Consider the following 17226-nt stretch of genomic DNA (forward strand, 5'->3'; position numbering starts at 1 on the left):
TTTATATATATAAGAGCTGATTACAGAGTCTGGAGCCCATAAGACAGTCAGCATTACTGTAGCAAATGAAGTCTAAAGAAGCATCTCAGAGGTTTTAAGCTGCTTGCCTAAATGTGGTTCATTTGACATTTTTTATTTGTGGTCTTTTACATTTTTCTTCTGCTTTCTTGCTCATGCTGTACTCTTTAAACTCAGAGTACAGATTATCTGACCCAGCAGAAAATATTAGATTAAAAAATGTATATTCAACAACCTTCTTCAACCTTCTTCATTTTATCTACACTGGGGCAACAGCAGTGGAGACTGAAGAAACAGCTCTGAGGCTCTTAATACGAGGCTCTTTTTATTTCCCTTGTGATCTTTTTGCATTTTTCTTTTGCTTTTTTGTTCCCTTCTTGTGTAACAGCAAGTCAATCTAAAACCACCAGTCTTTAAACTTCATGTTTGTAGTGCAGTGAAGCTAAGCAATCCTATAGTTACTAGCGACTCACAGATTTTACAGACTAAGTGATTAATGCTTAAAACCAGCTTATTATTGTTCATCAGTCTTGTGGATTATTTAGTTCAGTGTTTAACCTTTCAGTGCATATGCTCTACTTCATTTATACTGATAGGTGAGGAAACCAAGGTGAGGTGAATTTATCTGCTGTGTCCTAATGCTGGACATTTTATTAACCACTAAAGTAAAGAAACTCTCTTGATTTTTGTTTTCTGTTCTCTTACGATTATATTTGGTGAATGGAGAAACAGCGAAGAAGGAATTTCATTGTACAGTGTAACTGCCTGTTCTGCTGTACATATGACAATAAAACTCTTGACTCTTGATTATTTTTTATTTGCAAAAGTTTGAAGTTATGAGGCAGTGCATCTGCGTTGTTAAAAAGTCAGTACAGGTATGTGCCTAATTTTTGTCTGGCAGTATTTGTGTTTCTAACTCTGGTCAATATCTTTTTTACCATATTTCTCTTTATTCTCTATATTTACTAATGCACTGAACTGTCAAACTGGTGGTGACAACTGAACTGTAAGCTGACTGGTTTATCTCTCTTGGTTCTTAGAGTTTACACGTCCAATTTGGAGCTAAAAAAAGTTTTAAACCTCTACAAAATGTCAATTATCTCTCCCTGATCATGTGATATCCTATCACAGTGCACCAGGGTATGAGCAGAGACTTTGAATTTTGAGAGATTCGGCATTTGTAATTGATTTGGTTGGATGAAATTGGCCGTGGGGACATGCTGCATGCCAGTGTGGTCCTGAAGGCCCACGGCTCTGCATATTTAATGCTTTATCTGCTCCACTTCAACTCAGTAAAGGCTTGTTAATGATCTGATTAGTGTGATCAGGGCAGAAGTACAAGGCAGGGCACAAAGCACTGTCACGATATTCATAACCTCCGGTTTATCACACTTGAATTGTGTTTGACCTTTTTATGATCCGTAATGGTAGCTCCTGTCTGGCTAACTGATCTGGATTATTTTGATTGCATGTTTACGCTTCAGCTATGCACGTGGTTGCTAGGTAACAGACATACTGATTGTTGACTTCAATTGGGTAAGTTAAGATTTCCTAACTAGAGATTAGATATGATGCTGTAAGCTAAATTAAGATAAGATTTGCTTTTATAATACTAAATTGTGAAAAATCCCATCTTGACCTGTCGAATCAACGTAAGACAGACATTTCTGTAATGCGGCTCCTGGTCCTAAGTGAGTTTTCTGAAGGGAATGAGAACAGAGGACAGTGTTGAGTGACCTTCTGCTAAGATGAGGACATTCCTCTCGCAGAAAGCAGAAGTTATGAACCCCCAAAAAAATATGATGATTCTTTCAACAAACGCAGAAAAGGGAAGAGAAAATTGTGACAGATCCAGCCTGTACCAGCATGACGTTAGAGCTGCTGGACAAAACAGCTTCAGCTTTTAACATTTACACTCCCACTTCATCGCTGCTCTGTGGTCTAATATGATCCCTTTACCCTGAACAGTTAGAGCCTCTGCACTGATCGAGGGGCAGGTTTGGCTGGAAGGAGAAACAATCCACATCCAGAAAGAGGAAGACAAACACTTTGTTTGTGTAAAAGCAACGTTTTCAGGAATTACAGACTGATCATCTGTTCTTTGGGGGCTACGGTGTCATGGTAAGTTACTCTTATACACAGTGCTCGTGGATATCTTGCATGTATGGACTGATGTAGTCATCTGCTACTGGTGCTTATGAAGTCATTTCTTATGATGGAGATTAAAGTTAGCCAATTAATAATTTTACACATTCCTGAATGGAGTTGAACCTCCAATAAGTTTTCTTGAGCACTCTGAGAGCACAGGAAGATCTCACAGCCCTGTTCCACAGCTGAGAATGTCGCTGATGGTAGTTTTGTATGTCATTGCTGGAATTCAGACACAGCTTCTGCTCAGAGCTCCTCTCATTAAAAACAAACTAACAAACTACACAGAGCCCATTGACCTCGAGCAGTGCTTGCTGAAGGTGATTTGGACTGACACCATGTCGTGGTCAGTCTCATTTTAGTCAATTTGTTCACAGGAAATTAAATCTTAATTTAATCAGATCAGCATTAAACATCACTGTCTGTTGGTCTCAGACCTCATGTGAAAGATGGCATTGATATGCATATTTACAAAAGGTTTAACAAAATCTGAAAACTAAACTTTGTAAAGTCAAAGTCAATTATTCTAACATAGTTAAGTGTTTGATGTCACAGAATGCATTCTGAATAAAAGCAACTAAAAATGATTTATGTATATTTTTTACAGATGTTATTCATAGTCACTTTCCAGCTGTTGCTCTTCTTTCAAATGAGAGTTCTGGGTGAGAAACTATTGTTTCATTTGGTCTTTTATCATCATCACCATCATCGTCATTAACCACTTAATCCAGAAATTGTCATGGTAGCAGTTGGGAGAGCAGAGAATCCTGGCTCCTCTCAATGCGGAGGAGTAGCAGCTCTACTCCGAGCTCCTCCCAGATGACCAAGCTCCTCACCCTATCAAATAGTGATATTGTGTAGCCCGCCACCCTGCAAAGAAAGCTCATTTCCGCCGCTTGTATTCGCGATCACATTCTTTTGGTCATTACCCACAGCTCATGACCATAGGTGAGGGTTGGGATGTAGACCGATTGGTAAACAGAGAGCTTTAAAATCAGCTCCCTCTTCACCACTACAGTCTGGTACAGTGACCGCATTACTGCTGCCGCCTCTCCCAGCCTGCGGCCAATCTCACGGTCCCTCTTCCCATCACTTGTGAACAAGACCCCAAGATACTTAAACTCCTCCACCTGGGGCAAGTCCTTTCCCATTGCCTGGAGTGGGCATGCCATCCTTTTCCAGACTAAGACCATGGATTTGGAGGTGCTGATCCGCATACCAACCGCCCCACAAGATATCTCGGGGAACCCGGTAATAAGCCTTCTCCAAATCCACAAAACACATGCAGACTGTGTTGGCAAACTCCCTTGCCCCCTCATCAATCTGCAAGAGGGTGAAAAGCTGGTCCATTGGTCCACGGCTGGGATGGAATCCACATTGTTCCTCCTCAATCTGAGGTTAAACTATCGGTCGGAGTCTCCTTTCCAACACCTAGGCATAGACTTTCCCAGGGAGGCTGAGCAGTGTGATACCCCGATAGTTGGCTCACACCAGGGGTGTGCCAAAGGGGGGACCGCCACCCTGGTCTGCCAGTCCAAGGGTACTGTTCCGGGGTCCATGTAATATTGCAGAGGTGTGTCAGCCATGACAGCCCCACAATATCCAAAGCCTTAAGCATCTCTGGATGAATCTCATCCGCCCCCGGTGCCTTGCCACTGAAGAGTTTTCCAACTACCTCAGTGACCTCCACCAGGGAAATATGCCAGAGGCCTCCAGCCCTGACTCTCGTGAGGGAGGCATGTCTCCCAGATTAAGGAATTCTTCAAAGTGCTCCTTCCACTGACCGACAATATCCTCATTTGAAGTGAGTTTCTCCACCCTTGCTGAATACAGCTTGGGCGCAGCCACCCCAACCACTCCTGAGTTGCCAGACACTTGTCTTTTTCCATGGCTTCACCAAACTCTTCTCACGCCCTGGGTTTTGCTTCTGCCACCATTGCAGCTGCCACCTTTTTTGCCTGTCGGTACCTATCTGCTGAGTCGGGAATCCTTCGGGCCAACCAGTCCCTAAAGGCCTTTTTCTTCAAATTGACGGCCTCCCTCACCACTGGTGTCCACCAGGGAGTTCTTGGGTTACTGCCCCGACAGGCACCCACAAGCTTTTGGCCACAGCTATGCCTGGCAGCTTCCACATCGGAGGATTTGAACAGGGTCTATTCAGACTCCAGGTCCCCTACCTCCTCCAGGACATGAGAAAAGCTCTCCCGGGGGTGGGATTTAAAATCATTCTGAACAGGGGCCTCTGACAGTCATTCCCAGCACACCCTCGCTATTCACTTGAGCCTACCGGGTCTGACCATCAGTTTTCCTTGCCATCTGATCCAAGTCACCACCAGATGGTGATCAGTTGACAGCTCATCACCTCCAGAACATATGGTCCCAAGTCAGATGAAATGACAACAAAGTCGATCATTGACCTCTGACCCAAGGAGCTCTGGTACCATGTACAATTATGAGCATCCTTATGTTCAAACTTGGTGTTTGTTATGAACAATCCACGCCTGGCAAAGACCAATAACAATTCACCATTCGGGTTTAGATTGGGAAGAACAGCCTGCCCAAACACGCCTCTCCAGTTCTCCCAGTCATTGCCAACATGAGCATTGAAATCTGTAGGTGTGGCCCTTTCCAGAACCCATCCACTCGCTCCAAGAAGGCCGAATACTCTGACCTGTTGTTTGGTGCATAAACCCACACAACAGTCAAAGTTTTCCTCTCTGTGATTTTAATTTGCATTGAGGCGACCCTCTCGTCCACCGGGACAAACTCCAACTGCATGTCCGCCATCCGGGGACTCATGAGTATTCCTACTTCCGCCCGGCGCCTTTCACCCTGTGCAACCCCTGAGTAGGAGAGGGGCCATCCCCTATCCAGGAGTTTGGTTCCAGAGCTGACACTGTGCATGGAGGTGAGCCAAACTATATCTAGTTGGTACCTCTCAACCTCCCACATAAGCCCCAGTGAGCTTACATTCCACCTTGCGGGTGGTGGGCTCTCATTTTCCCCCCACGTTGCCACGTAGGTCCCGGTGACCCTAACCCAGGCAGGGTACATGGTATTCTGTGCCTGTTTTTCATGGTGTGTTTTTGGATCGTGTTGGTCTGGGTCTTCGCCCTGGGAGACCCTACAAAGAGCGTATTGCTCCCAACCGCTCTGAAGATCCCTAGACCACACAAGCCCCCGATCCAGGAAGGGTGGTCTTTTATCCTATTATTATTATTATTATTATTATTATTATTATTGTCCATTCTATGCAATATTTTGCAATAAAATGTTCTTTTTCGTGTTCCTATAATGAGTTCTTATACTCATCATATGTTTCAGGGGCTTTTGGTCAAGACTGGAGTGTGAAATACACTCAAACTCGAAAATGTGCTTTAAAAGGATTCACAGTGTATATGTCCGGTGATTACAGATATCCATCACATCTTGAAGGGGTAAAGAGGTTTTGGGCAATAAATCCAGGCAGAAAAGTGGAACCAGTTGATCTGACTACAGATCCAGAATATTCAGGCAGGACTGAATACTTTGAAGGTCGAAATAAACTTTTCTATCTCAAACTGATGAACGTGACTGAGAGGGATGAGCACATGTACAGTATCAGAATCACAACAAACATAGAGTCACAAAGATATTTATTTTATCCTGGAGTGACCCTCAACGTCACAGGTCAGTTTTGTTATGACATTTTACTTTGACTTATGACCAACTTGATAATTTCAGTATAATTCACAAAATAATTCAATGTGTTCTTGTATTCATTAATGCATGTTATTTCTTTATCTCTTGTTTTATGCTGCATGTGGCCATTTTGAAACCAAAGCATGTTCAGTGTTTATCTTGTGTTATTCTTCTTAATGTTGATCCTCTCAGGCCTCAGAGTGGAGAGTCCTGAACGTGTTTCAGAGGGAAATACAACACGGCTGACCTGTACGACCACCTGCCCTCTGCCAGACAGACCGACATACATCTGGTATAAAAACGGACGGCGTGTCGATAGAAATGATGAAGAAACTAACGTCCTGTCCCTGCGGCCGACTAGAATAGAGGACACAGGCAGTTACAGCTGTGCTGTGAGAGGATATGAAGGCCTTCCTTCACCTGCTGCCGCACTCAGTGTCAGATGTGAGTACCTGCTGTCAGCTGGTCAGATTTACAGCTTATAAGTACAGTGGCTTTGGTTTAGGAGCTGATTTTTACCATACCAACAATATAACAACAACAAAAACAACAATAATAATTATTATAAAAATAATTCCATCTGTAGATTCTCCGAAGAACGTCTCAGTGTCCATCAGTCCCTCTGGTGAAATAGTGGAGGGCAGTTCAGTGACTCTGACCTGCAGCTGTAATGCAAACCCACCTGCGGATGAGTACAGCTGGTTTAAGCAGAAACAGTTTCTTGGAAAGGGCAAAGATTACACCATCTCTAACATCAGCTCTGAGGATGGTGGAGAGTACAAGTGCAAGACCAGCAATGCAGAGGGTCAGCTGTACTCTAGTAGTGTAACTCTGAATGTTGTTGGTAAGGTGAAATGAGCTGAAGTGAATTCATTGATTGTTTATGATGCTGACATTTATTGAGAAGATCCAGTTAAAAACAGATTAATTAATATATTTCATTATTGTAATAAACTCTGTTTCAGCCGTCCCCTCTGTGGTCCTGTATGTAGCTGTTGTGGCTGCTCTTTGTGGTCTTGCAGCTCTTCTCACTGTACTTATCTGGTAAGAGTCTCAGTCCATCTTAAAACCTTTGAAAATAATATGGAGCTTTTTCTCTGGATAAACACTGACTGTTGTCTGAGAGCAGGTGCACGAGGCAGAAGAAACGGAGAGATCAACATGACTATCAGGCGAGAAGATACCAAGCTCCAGATATCAGTCTGTCTGTAGCCAATAGTATTCCAGGAGGAATGTTAACGTCAATACTACGTCCTGCCTGTAGATGGCAGTGCAGGATTAGGGTATATGAAATTTAACTGCACCCTTATAGATAAACAGTGAGAGCACTGTCGGAGGTGCTGGTTCTGAGTTGTGCATTAAAACAAGTCGTACAGTTGAGACTCTATTCATCCTTACATTCAAATGTTTGATTCATTTGTTTGGCAGTAAGAAATCGCATTTCAAACTGTCCGTGTTTTTTACTCTTCTGCACAGAACGTTGACCCCAATGGACAGAATGACACGTACACAGATCTTCAGCCCACGGCCAGGTCCTCTGATGAGGTTTACCTCACACTTACAGTAAGTCTCTTCAAATCAAAGGTCCACTTGGGTACTGGTTGATTTTCAAGTGGTATTTTTAGGCCGTGGACAGGATAAAGTCTTACAATACATTTATTAAAGCAGTGATTTCTAAACTCCTTCAGGCTCTGATCATCTTCCCTACCCATCCTCTGTCCAGAACGCTGACCCTAATGCTCAGGACAATACGTACACAGCTCTTCAGCCCACAGCCAGGTCCTCTGATGATGTGTACCACACACTTGCAGTAAGTGTCTCATCACAAATCCTTCCTCTAGATCTGTGAAGAACTCCTACCTCAGAAACTAAATGGAGTCTTCATTTCTCCTCCTCTGCTTCATTACCTCTTTCCCTCACACAGGCTGTTCAGTCCAGCTCTCCTGATGACCTGTACACAGCTCTGGACCCTCAGTCCAGGTCTCCTGAGTATGACACTCTAGCAGTGAGCTCTACACATTAAAGCCATTTGAACACTGTTGGAGACAGAAGAAAAGTCTTACACAGTACAGAAGTGATAATCTTAATTCACAGAGAATCTTATGGCTTTGATAATTTGTCCACGTACTGCTGTTATTGCTCATTATGTACCTCATTGGATTTCTTACTGTGTTAAGGAATCAAAACATCAGATCAAATTATATCAAATTTTAATTCAATTTTCTTAAATCTTTTCTGAATGTCACAGATCTTTAAATACATTAATTTAATTAAATGTTGTCATTTAGGATAAGGTTAATAAAATAAATACATTTAAAGGATTGATTTTGATTTGAGCACACAGTGTATTTGGTGTTTTAGTAAGGAAAACAATAATTTTATAAAATAAAATGTTTTCTTCATTTAAATTGAAGTTAGTATGAATTTAACAGTGTTAAGAATCCTACACATTAACTAAAGTTAGTATTAAATAATTGTTAATTTTGTGAAAAAATGAGTGTAATATTAGCTTGTTCTGTTATTCTTTTGGCTTTCTTTTTTTTTAGTTTGTTGATGATAACTACCCAAACAAGTCACCTTGTTTTATAGTTCTTGATAATAAAGTTCAAATGAATGAAACATCAATGTGTGGCTACATTGGCAAACATGAATTACCAGTGGCTAGTTAGCCATGGTGATGAACAGTTAATATTTTTAATTACAAAAAATGCTTAGCAAAACATGATTGACGACTGGGAAAATGACAAGAATTGAGAACATAAAGAAAATCACATGTAAATGTAGGTGAACAAAAACTGTTTTGCTTTAGTTTGTAAATATTGTAGATTATCTTTCCTCTAGAAATGTACAGTGTATCCGGAAAGTGTTCACAGCGCTTCACTTTTCCCACATTTTGTTATGTTATAGCCTTATTGCAAAATGTATTAAATTCATTTTTTTCCCTCAAAATTCTGTACACAGTACCCCATAAAGATAAAGTGAAAAATGTTTGTTTGAATGTTTTGCAAATTCATGAAAATAGAAAGTATAAGTATTTACAGCCTTTGCTCAATACTTTGTTGAAGCACCTTTGACAGCAATCACAGCCTCAAGTCTTTTTTGAGTATAATGCTACAAGCTTGGCACCTATTTTTGGGCAGTTTCTCCCATTCTTCATTGCAGAACCTCTCAAGCTCCATCAGGTTGGATGGGGAGCGTCAGTGCATCCTTGGTTCCAAACTTCATCCATTTATGGATGATGGAAGCCACTGTGCTCATTGGGACCTTCAATGCTGCAGAAATGTTTTTGTATCCTTCCCCAGATCTGTGCCTCGATACAATCCTGTCTCAGAGGTCTACAGACAATTCCTTGGACTTCATGGCTTGGTTTGTGCTCTGACATGTACTGTCCACTATGGGACCATGTATAGACAGGTGTGTGCCTTTCTACATCATGTCCAATCAACTGGATTTACCACAGGTGGACTCCAGTCAAGTTGTCAAAAAAAACTGAAGGACGATCAGAGGAAACAGGAGGCAGCTGAGCTTTATTTTGACTGTCATGTCAAAAGCTGTGGATACTTATGTACATGTGATTTTTTTTTGTGTGTGTGTGTTATTTTTTAATAAACTTGCAAAACATTCAAACAAACATTTTTCACTTTGTCTTTATGGGATATTGTGTTCCATTGTGGAATAAGTTTGTAACCTAACAAAGTGTGGGAAAAGTGAAGCACTGTGAATACTTTCCAGATGCACTGTAAGTGTGAGTTGCTTTTATTCAAATCAGATTCAAAAGAATTCAGAAGCTGAGTGGCAGAGGTTTGACCAAGTTCATAATGAAACCTCTAACAACAAAATCCAAGAAAAAGCCCCAAGGTCACATGCAAGACAAAGAGACTGAACAATCACATGGGGATAAATACACTGAAGGGGAACAAGAAACTGGGTCTAATGAGGGGGTGGAGCTACGTGCAGGGGGCATAGGGAGAAGACATAGAACAAAACAAAAGCACATGGCACAAGAATACAAAAGGCACAAGGCTAAACCACAGGGGAAGAAAAAGACTCACTCAGAGGAACAACGGGGAAACTGTGATAGTAAGAATGTCAGTGTTCTCAGTCCCTTCAAGAGTGTTGCACCCCGGTTGCTTTGCAGTGTGACTTGTACAATAAATAAGTAAACAAACAAACACATACATAAATATCATTGAAGATCTTATGTGTGGCTGTGTTTTTGAGAGGGATGCATATAAGATCAGTCCACTTGTGGAAAAACTACACTAATATCAAGAGGAACTTTTAGCTGTGGGGTTTGGACAGAATTTATTTCCAGTGGAATGTCTTCTTTTGTTAACATGCTACACATTGAACCATCACATTTTCTTTATGCTAACTGGTGCACAGTAACTTCCACTCTTTTTAATAGAGCTTAATCCAGCTGCTTTTTTCAGAGCTTTCTGAGATGGTTTGGATATTTTTGGGGGGTTGAGGTTTCCTTATGAATGAAGGACTGAACTTTTGAACTCACACTTAACTTCATGCTTGAGTTCACGTGACTTTACACAGTGCAGTCCTCATTTCCTTATCACACTACATGTTTCTGATGTTTACCCGAGTGATGTTTATCTTCAAGAGTCTTTATTTCACCACCACCTCAAACTGCTGAACTTTACTGTAGTTTGAGGTCTGATGAACTTTCAGAGAAAAAGTCTGATTATTATTGGCAGCAATGAAGGTTCTTTAGCTGTTTATGTTATACTTTTAATAGCTGTCTAGGAAAAAACAAACAGATAATATACATTTTTAAATAATAACTTTATGCATTGTTATGCATTTGACAGTAATGAGGTACAAAACATCTGGGGAAGACATTCATGGATATAAAAGCGGCTTAGTCTCAATTACATGTGCTCATACTTGGGTTTGCTAGTGACAGGAAGTATTTCTGCCAAGACCCATGTAAAACAAATGTGGATATTCTGATAGACTCCACCAAGAAATCGTCTGGTAGATATCGTTTGACGGATTCTGGGACGGGAGTCTTCACTGTGGAAATCGCTCGACTGAGTAAGGAAGATGCTGGGAAATACTGGTGTGGAGTGGAGAGATTTCTTAGTGATACATATAATGAAGTGATCCCTACAGTCCTTGATGGTAAGATTGACATTATAGAGAAAATCTGATTAAAAACCGAGGCCATTAATGAATACAAGGAGGTCTTCTGTTTACTTCATTTCCTGCTCTCTCTCTCAGCTCCAGCTGCTTCAGATCAGCCAAATGATGCCAAAATACCAGGTGAGAAAATAAAATTTTCTTTAACTTGCTAGTGATTTACGATCTATGTGATTGCAAACCGTAGTGAACATGAGCAAGTCTCAACTTTAGCTTCTGTCACCGTAGTTATCGAGTGCAAAGGAACAAGTGTGGTTCACTGGCACTCTCGACTGACTCAGTGGCAGCTCTGTTGTGGTTTTACTTCAGGAAGTTGTGGCTCAGCTAGCTGAAAGTTAGAAGGGGGTTGTGCACCATGCCTGTAGAGAACATGACCATATATACTCCACCTGCTGCTCTATAAAAACATTAAATGTATTAAGCAGAATTTTAAAAGTTAGAAAGTTTAATTCAATTCACATTTTTATTTGTTTGGTCAGACTCTCATAGTCTTTGTGCGTCTTATTACTGACATCTCTGGTTGGGATTCTGGTGTTTTTAGCCTTATATTACAAGAGTAAGTTGTTTCATGCTCATTTTACTCTTGTTTTCTAAACACATTTATTGTATTTTATTCTGTTATATGTAATTTATTCAACATGACCAAAAGTACACAGACACCCAAACATCACATCCAAATGGGCTTACTTCTCATTCCAAAGCCATGGGCTTTGAGTGGAAAATGTGCACAGTCAGCTTTTACTGATTGGCGGTTCATTATCGTAATTTCCCAATATTTTGCGCTTTGCGAGGGAAACACTTACAAATGCATATGTAAATGAGGCGGACACCCTTTCACCTTGTTATGGACACTAAAAGCCATTGCACCTTTTTAGTAAACTGTAAAGCCACAGAAGCTTAGCAAACCTGCCCCTTAGTGAGGTCGGGCCCTGATGTCCTACTTCACCCCAAAAGTGTTTGTTGGAGTTGAATTCGGGGCTGTGTAAAGGCCAAACCATTTCATTCATCTTTTTTGGGCATGGGGCATCATCATGCTGAAACAAGAGAGGGCCTTGCTCAATCTGTTTTCACAAAATTGGAAAACAACAGAATTCTTTAGAATGTTCTTGTTGTAAGGGTTCGGCTGGCCCTGCCTGCTGCCAGCAGAGGGCGACGGCAGCACAGGGCCATAACTTTAGGGAACTCCAATTCCCAGAAGGCTGTGGGCTGATTAGGCCCCAGTAATGTTTGTCACACCTTGGTAGACGGGTGACAGCCCAGCCCAGCCCCAAAACTAAAAAGAAAAGAGATCTGAGAAAAGGAATGGCCCCTTAACTAGAAAGGAAAGGAGGCAGAGAAAAGGAATGGCCCCAAAAGGAAAGGAAAGGGGGCTGAGAAAAGGAATAGCCTCAAAACTAGAAAGGAAAGGAGACTGAGAAAAGGAATGGCCCCAAAATGAAAGGAAAGGAAAGGGGGCTGAGAAAAGGAATAGCCTCAAAACTAGAAAGGAAAGGAGGCTGAGAAAAGGAATGGCCCCAAAATGAAATGAAAGGAAAGGGGGCTGAGAAAAGGAATAGCCTCAAAACTAGAAAGGAAAGGAGGCTGAGAAAAGGAATGGCCACAAAACTAAAGGAAAGAAAAGGAGGCCACATACTCCACCTCCCTTGTCTGATAATCTTTGCTTATGTGCATAATTATAGCCTACAGGGGTGGCCTCATTTAAAGCTGAATATTCATTTTGTCTAACCCGTTTCAGTGAGACAGAAAATGTCAAATTTATGATTGCTTATAATTTAATTTACGATGACTGCTTTTGAGTTTAGTGATCTTATACTGAGTAGTCCAAATTTTAGGTTCTAGGGTGTGTAACAAGGTTAAAAAATGCTTATTGGTTTTTGTTGTTAAAATTCCACCAAATTCTGATTTTTGTATAAATATCTGTTTTTGTGTTCCATGTATTTCATATTTGTACTGGGGAACCTTTTATTTTAAAGAGTTGGTTAATTGTGTACTGTCCCTTTAAGAGACGCAGCTTTGCTTGGCGCCATCGCCGTAGCTACCTCACTCTGTGAATAGCTCGCTGAGAGGAGGTGCGTAGCTCTGATGGTCGTGCTTAAAACACATATTTTTCTGTGTAAAACAACATAAAATGGGCAGTAATCAGTGTTAAACGGGCTGTGAGCGTGTAAATGTGTAGTAGCTTGAAAGTGAACTTTATAAAATGTCTTCTATGCCGAGTTATAACTGACACGTGCTCTGTAGCTTTATGCCCCCATGTGCGTTTCTGCTAACAGGAGGCTGAGAACCTGCGTGTGTGAGAGAGAGAGCAGTGTGTGTGTTCACTCCTGAGCTGTATGTTCACTCCAGAGCTTTAAGAGCTTATCTATCTGTTTATTCAGGTATGTAGTTCCCCAGTTATATCTGTTCACTGTTTCAATAAATGCATGTTTTAGTTACAGTGTTTTTGATAACTGTATTTACATAGAGCTGGTTTTTGTCACTATGACAAATTCATATTTCTTTTCATTTTATTTTCATGTGTAACTCATTGTACCAACGCATGTGTGCCCATATAATTTAGAGAATATTTTAATTAACTCACTCTGTGAATAGCTGGCTGAGAGGAGGAGGCTGATAACCTGCGTGTATGAGAGAGAGAGCAGTGTGTGTGTTCACTCCAGAGCTGTATGTTCACTCCAGAGCTTTAAGAGCTTATCTATCTGTTTATACAGATACCACCAGCCATAATAAAGAACCCAAACCAGCAGTGGCTGTGCTCTGAGTCTTTCCTTCATGCATCACAGATCCCCCAGAACACAATGCAGAGTATTTATGGGTTAACGGGAGTGCGGATGGACAGTCCTGACCACCGTAAACTTTAGATGCACACCCGTTACAATGGTGCCGTGACGCCCGTTACAGGTGCTATCATCTGAATATGGATATATGTTGATTAGGTTGTTTAAACGGGCTGATTGAGTTTTTCTATGACTAAATTTAGTTTTAATTCGGGGCAAAGACACAGGCTCAAAGTTGATCTTGGGTGACTCCTCAAGGCAGTTTGCAGACGGTCGGTTTAGCCTGTCTGTCTGCGGCCTGGTCCTGGCTCTGGATTGTCAGCAGCAGTTTACACAACTATGCCAACTATCTAAAAGACTATGAGCTATGCTGCACGAAAGTAAGGCAGCACCCTCCCGCGTGGGGTGGACACCATCCCTACCTATAAGACCAGACTTGACCTTGAAACGCAACCAATTGTATATAAAGCCCACTTGATTTTCGGAACACCACTTGGACATCCAGCAGTTTAACGCCGAAAGCCTGCTGTAGGCCTCAGCGCTGCATCACATTGTCCCCTACATGGATGACTATCCTTGAATATCTCTTATCAGCTAACAGTATAAGGTTGCCACTAAAGTTCGGCACTCTGGCTCCCGATAAACATCTAACTGTTACTGCTGGCACCCCTAAAGGAGTAATTTCACGTGTCGGACAATCGAGTGTCCTATGACCAGAGTACTTTTAACAGGCTTCACAGCAGGTGCTTCACTGAGCAGGCAAATCTGTTTGACACGTGAATCAGAGGAGCATGGCATTCCAGTGGGCTAGCTTTGGCCTCAGCGTTAGCATTAGCCTTAGCTTTACAGCTAGACCACCGAGTTGTCACCCATTCGCCCCGCTGTGAGGGCTCTAACACCGGAGTTGAGGGGGTGCTAATTCTCCCTAGGGCACCCGGAGCTGCTAACACTGAATCTTGATCTCTGTCCTTCAATAACTCCTGCATGCACCTCTAACTGGTCCACCTTCTCCATTAGAGAGCTAACTAGCTGGCAGCTTAGCACAAACACAGCCACTATCATTATCACTAGAGGTGGAAAAGGGGGTTAAACTAAACATGCCACACTCTGAGCAGACAAAACAACTAGCAGAAGCCATGATATTTCAGGTACTTACTGCTTTTGGTCGATTTAGAAGTTTATAGCACAAAACGTTGCTGCAGTGACGCGCTCTCAGTCGCTCGCAGTGACGCACTCTTAATCATCACAAATTAATTTTATCACAAATAGATCATCAGCCAATCACACGGCCGCAACTCAGTGCATTTAGGCATGTAGAGGTGGTCAAGACAACTTGCTGAAGTAATTTTTGTGAGAATTGCCATTAAATTTGAATTCATATTGTTAACTTGGATAACAAACCAAAACAACCATGCTCATGAAAGTTTACAGAAGAGACAGCATATGATGAAGAAACGAACTTCAGTTTAAACTTTCGAGTTTTCTTTTTCACCTTAAATTGAGGTCTTTAAATTTGGTCAAAGAGAGAGCTGTGTCTTTTCCTTTGCTATGAGGAAAATGGTCAGTTCACCCAAGTTTCTCCAGTAAGGCTGAAGTTTAAACAATGAGCAAGGGTTTATTCATGCTGCTGTTACTTCTCTTGTTTTTAGCTTATGGAGGTGAACTTAGTCTAAATGCTTCACTTGTCTTCCAAAATAAAATGAGCTGAGCGTCAGCCTATAGTAACAGATGATGACTGTTGCTGTCTAACAAATTTACAACAGAAAATGAATCCATTCACATAAAATAGTAACCAGCTGTGTAGTCCCTTCTGCAGGCAGACACCTCCATGTTTCTTCCCCTTTGGGTCTCGAGTCCTTCTGAGTCATAAGACTGAAGTGCGAGTTACAGTCCAAGTCATAGTGCTCAAGTCAAAGTCGAGTCTCAAGTGTTTCTTGATTTTTGCTGAGTCGAGTGGGAAGTCTTTCAATTCTTGATTTGAGTCTGACTTGAATCCAAGTCCACACCACCGTAATGTGTAATAAAATATGTAAATATATGTAACATGTTCTACAGCTCATTGTTTATATAGCTCATTGTTTATCAATGACCTTAATTGTTTATTCTGTTTGTTCATTAAAGATATAGCAGTGTAAACCAGAAGTGTATATATGCTTCATAATAACTGTTTATGATATAAAAAGGAGGATATACTTGTGTAGTTTGTTTTTTACATGTATTTGTACACTAGGAAAACACAGGAAAAGTTTTGTTGTGTTGGTAATCGACATGTAGGAGACTAGGCTAAAATTATGTTTCCAAGTTAAATAATTGATCAGTTTAGTAAGCTGCAGGCCCACATCTCATTATGATGGACTGGAGCTCGGTTATTGTTACAGAAGGTCAGGTATGTCAGGGCCATCTCAGGTGAGAGATGCCGTCAATCTGAAGGAGTCCTACCAGGCATGGTTGGCCTGTGGGACATCAGAGGCAGCTGGCTGGTATCGACAGGCCAAGCGATCTGTGGCTTCAGTCATTGCCAAGGCAAAAACCTGTGTGTTGGAGGAGTTTGGTGAGGCCTTGGAAAGTGACTAATTCGGCTCCGAAATGATTATGGCAAACCGTCAGGCGACTCAGAAGGGGAAAGCAGTGTGCCACTAGCACTGTATATAGTGGAGATGGTGTGCTGCTGACAACAACTGAAGATGTCATTGGGTGGTGGAAGGAATACTTTGAGGACCTTCTCAATCCCACCGACACGTTCTCCAGTGAGGAGGCAGAGTCTGGGGACATGAGAATAGGCTTGTCCATTACTGTGGCCGAAGTCGCTAAGGTAGTTAAGAAGCTCCTTGGTGGCAAGGCTCCAGGGGTGGATGAGATCTGCCCTGAATTCCTCAAGGCTCTGGATGTTGTGGGGCTGTCTTGGCTGACATGCCTTTTCAACATTGCGTGGACATCGGGGGCGGTGCCACTGGATTGGCAGACTGGGATGGTGGTGCCTCTTTTTAAAAAAGGGGACTGGAGGGTGTGTTCCAACTACAGGGGAATCACACTCCTCAGCCTCCCTGGTAAGGTCTATGCAGGGGTACTGGAGAAGAGAGTCCGGCTTTGTGGAACACTGGACCAACTCTTCACCCTCTCCAGGATTCTGCAGGGTTCATGGGAGTTTGCCCAACCAGTCCAGTCCACTTCAGCTTTCGCTGGATCAGTTTGCAGCAGAGTGTGAAGCGGCCGGGATGAGAATCAGTACCTCTAAATCCGAGACCATGGTTCTCAGGCAGAAAATGGTGGACAGCCCTCTCTGGGTCGGGCACAGGCTCTTGCCTCAAGTGGAGGAGTTCAACTATCTCGGGGTCTTGTTCACAAGTGATGGTACAAGGGAGCAGGAGATTGACAGGCGGATTGGTGCTGGGTCAACATGGATTGATGGATGGATGGATGGACAAGTGAGTCCACCTTACAGTGAACA

General features: G+C 42.1%; 2 protein-coding genes and 1 long non-coding RNA gene across 6 annotated transcripts in view; 2 read left to right on the forward strand and 1 right to left on the reverse strand.

The window, feature by feature from the left end:
* LOC108413944 (B-cell receptor CD22-like) overlaps positions 1–17226 on the reverse strand; it is a 164061-nt gene that overhangs the window by 55187 nt on the left and 91648 nt on the right. The gene's annotated exons all lie outside the window — the stretch shown is intronic.
* On the forward strand, positions 1966–7013 carry LOC108413945 (B-cell receptor CD22-like). Of its 4 annotated transcripts, none has more exons than XM_037543500.1 (6): positions 1966–2139; positions 2774–2828; positions 5491–5835; positions 6040–6291; positions 6434–6696; positions 6813–7013. In XM_037543500.1, the coding sequence occupies exons 1-6, from the start codon at positions 2137–2139 to the stop codon at positions 6837–6839; spliced, it is 945 nt and encodes a 314-aa protein (XP_037399397.1). In that variant the 5' UTR covers positions 1966–2136; the 3' UTR covers positions 6840–7013. The 4 variants fall into 4 exon arrangements, with proteins under 4 accessions (XP_037399397.1, XP_037399396.1, XP_037399399.1 ...); XM_037543499.1 differs by having other exon boundaries at positions 6434–6652; XM_037543502.1 differs by having other exon boundaries at positions 1968–2139; positions 5582–5835; positions 6434–6652.
* On the forward strand, positions 7229–8032 carry LOC119264742. Its single transcript, XR_005131177.1, has 3 exons — positions 7229–7410; positions 7571–7657; positions 7772–8032. It is a non-coding gene; the product is annotated as an uncharacterized LOC119264742 (long non-coding RNA).

This window comes from Pygocentrus nattereri, chromosome 12, assembly GCF_015220715.1.
Source record: "Pygocentrus nattereri isolate fPygNat1 chromosome 12, fPygNat1.pri, whole genome shotgun sequence".
Classification (NCBI taxonomy): Eukaryota; Metazoa; Chordata; class Actinopteri; order Characiformes; family Serrasalmidae; genus Pygocentrus; species Pygocentrus nattereri.

Bases quoted from the DNA above. Each gene is read 5' to 3' on its own strand.
- LOC108413945 (XM_037543499.1), top strand. The intron at 6,292-6,433 runs GTGAGTACCTGC...TTCCATCTGTAG, and splicing joins TGCCGCACTCAGTGTCAGAT to ATTCTCCGAAGAACGTCTCA. The intron at 6,653-6,812 runs GTCAGCTGTACT...ACTCTGTTTCAG, and splicing joins CAAGACCAGCAATGCAGAGG to CCGTCCCCTCTGTGGTCCTG.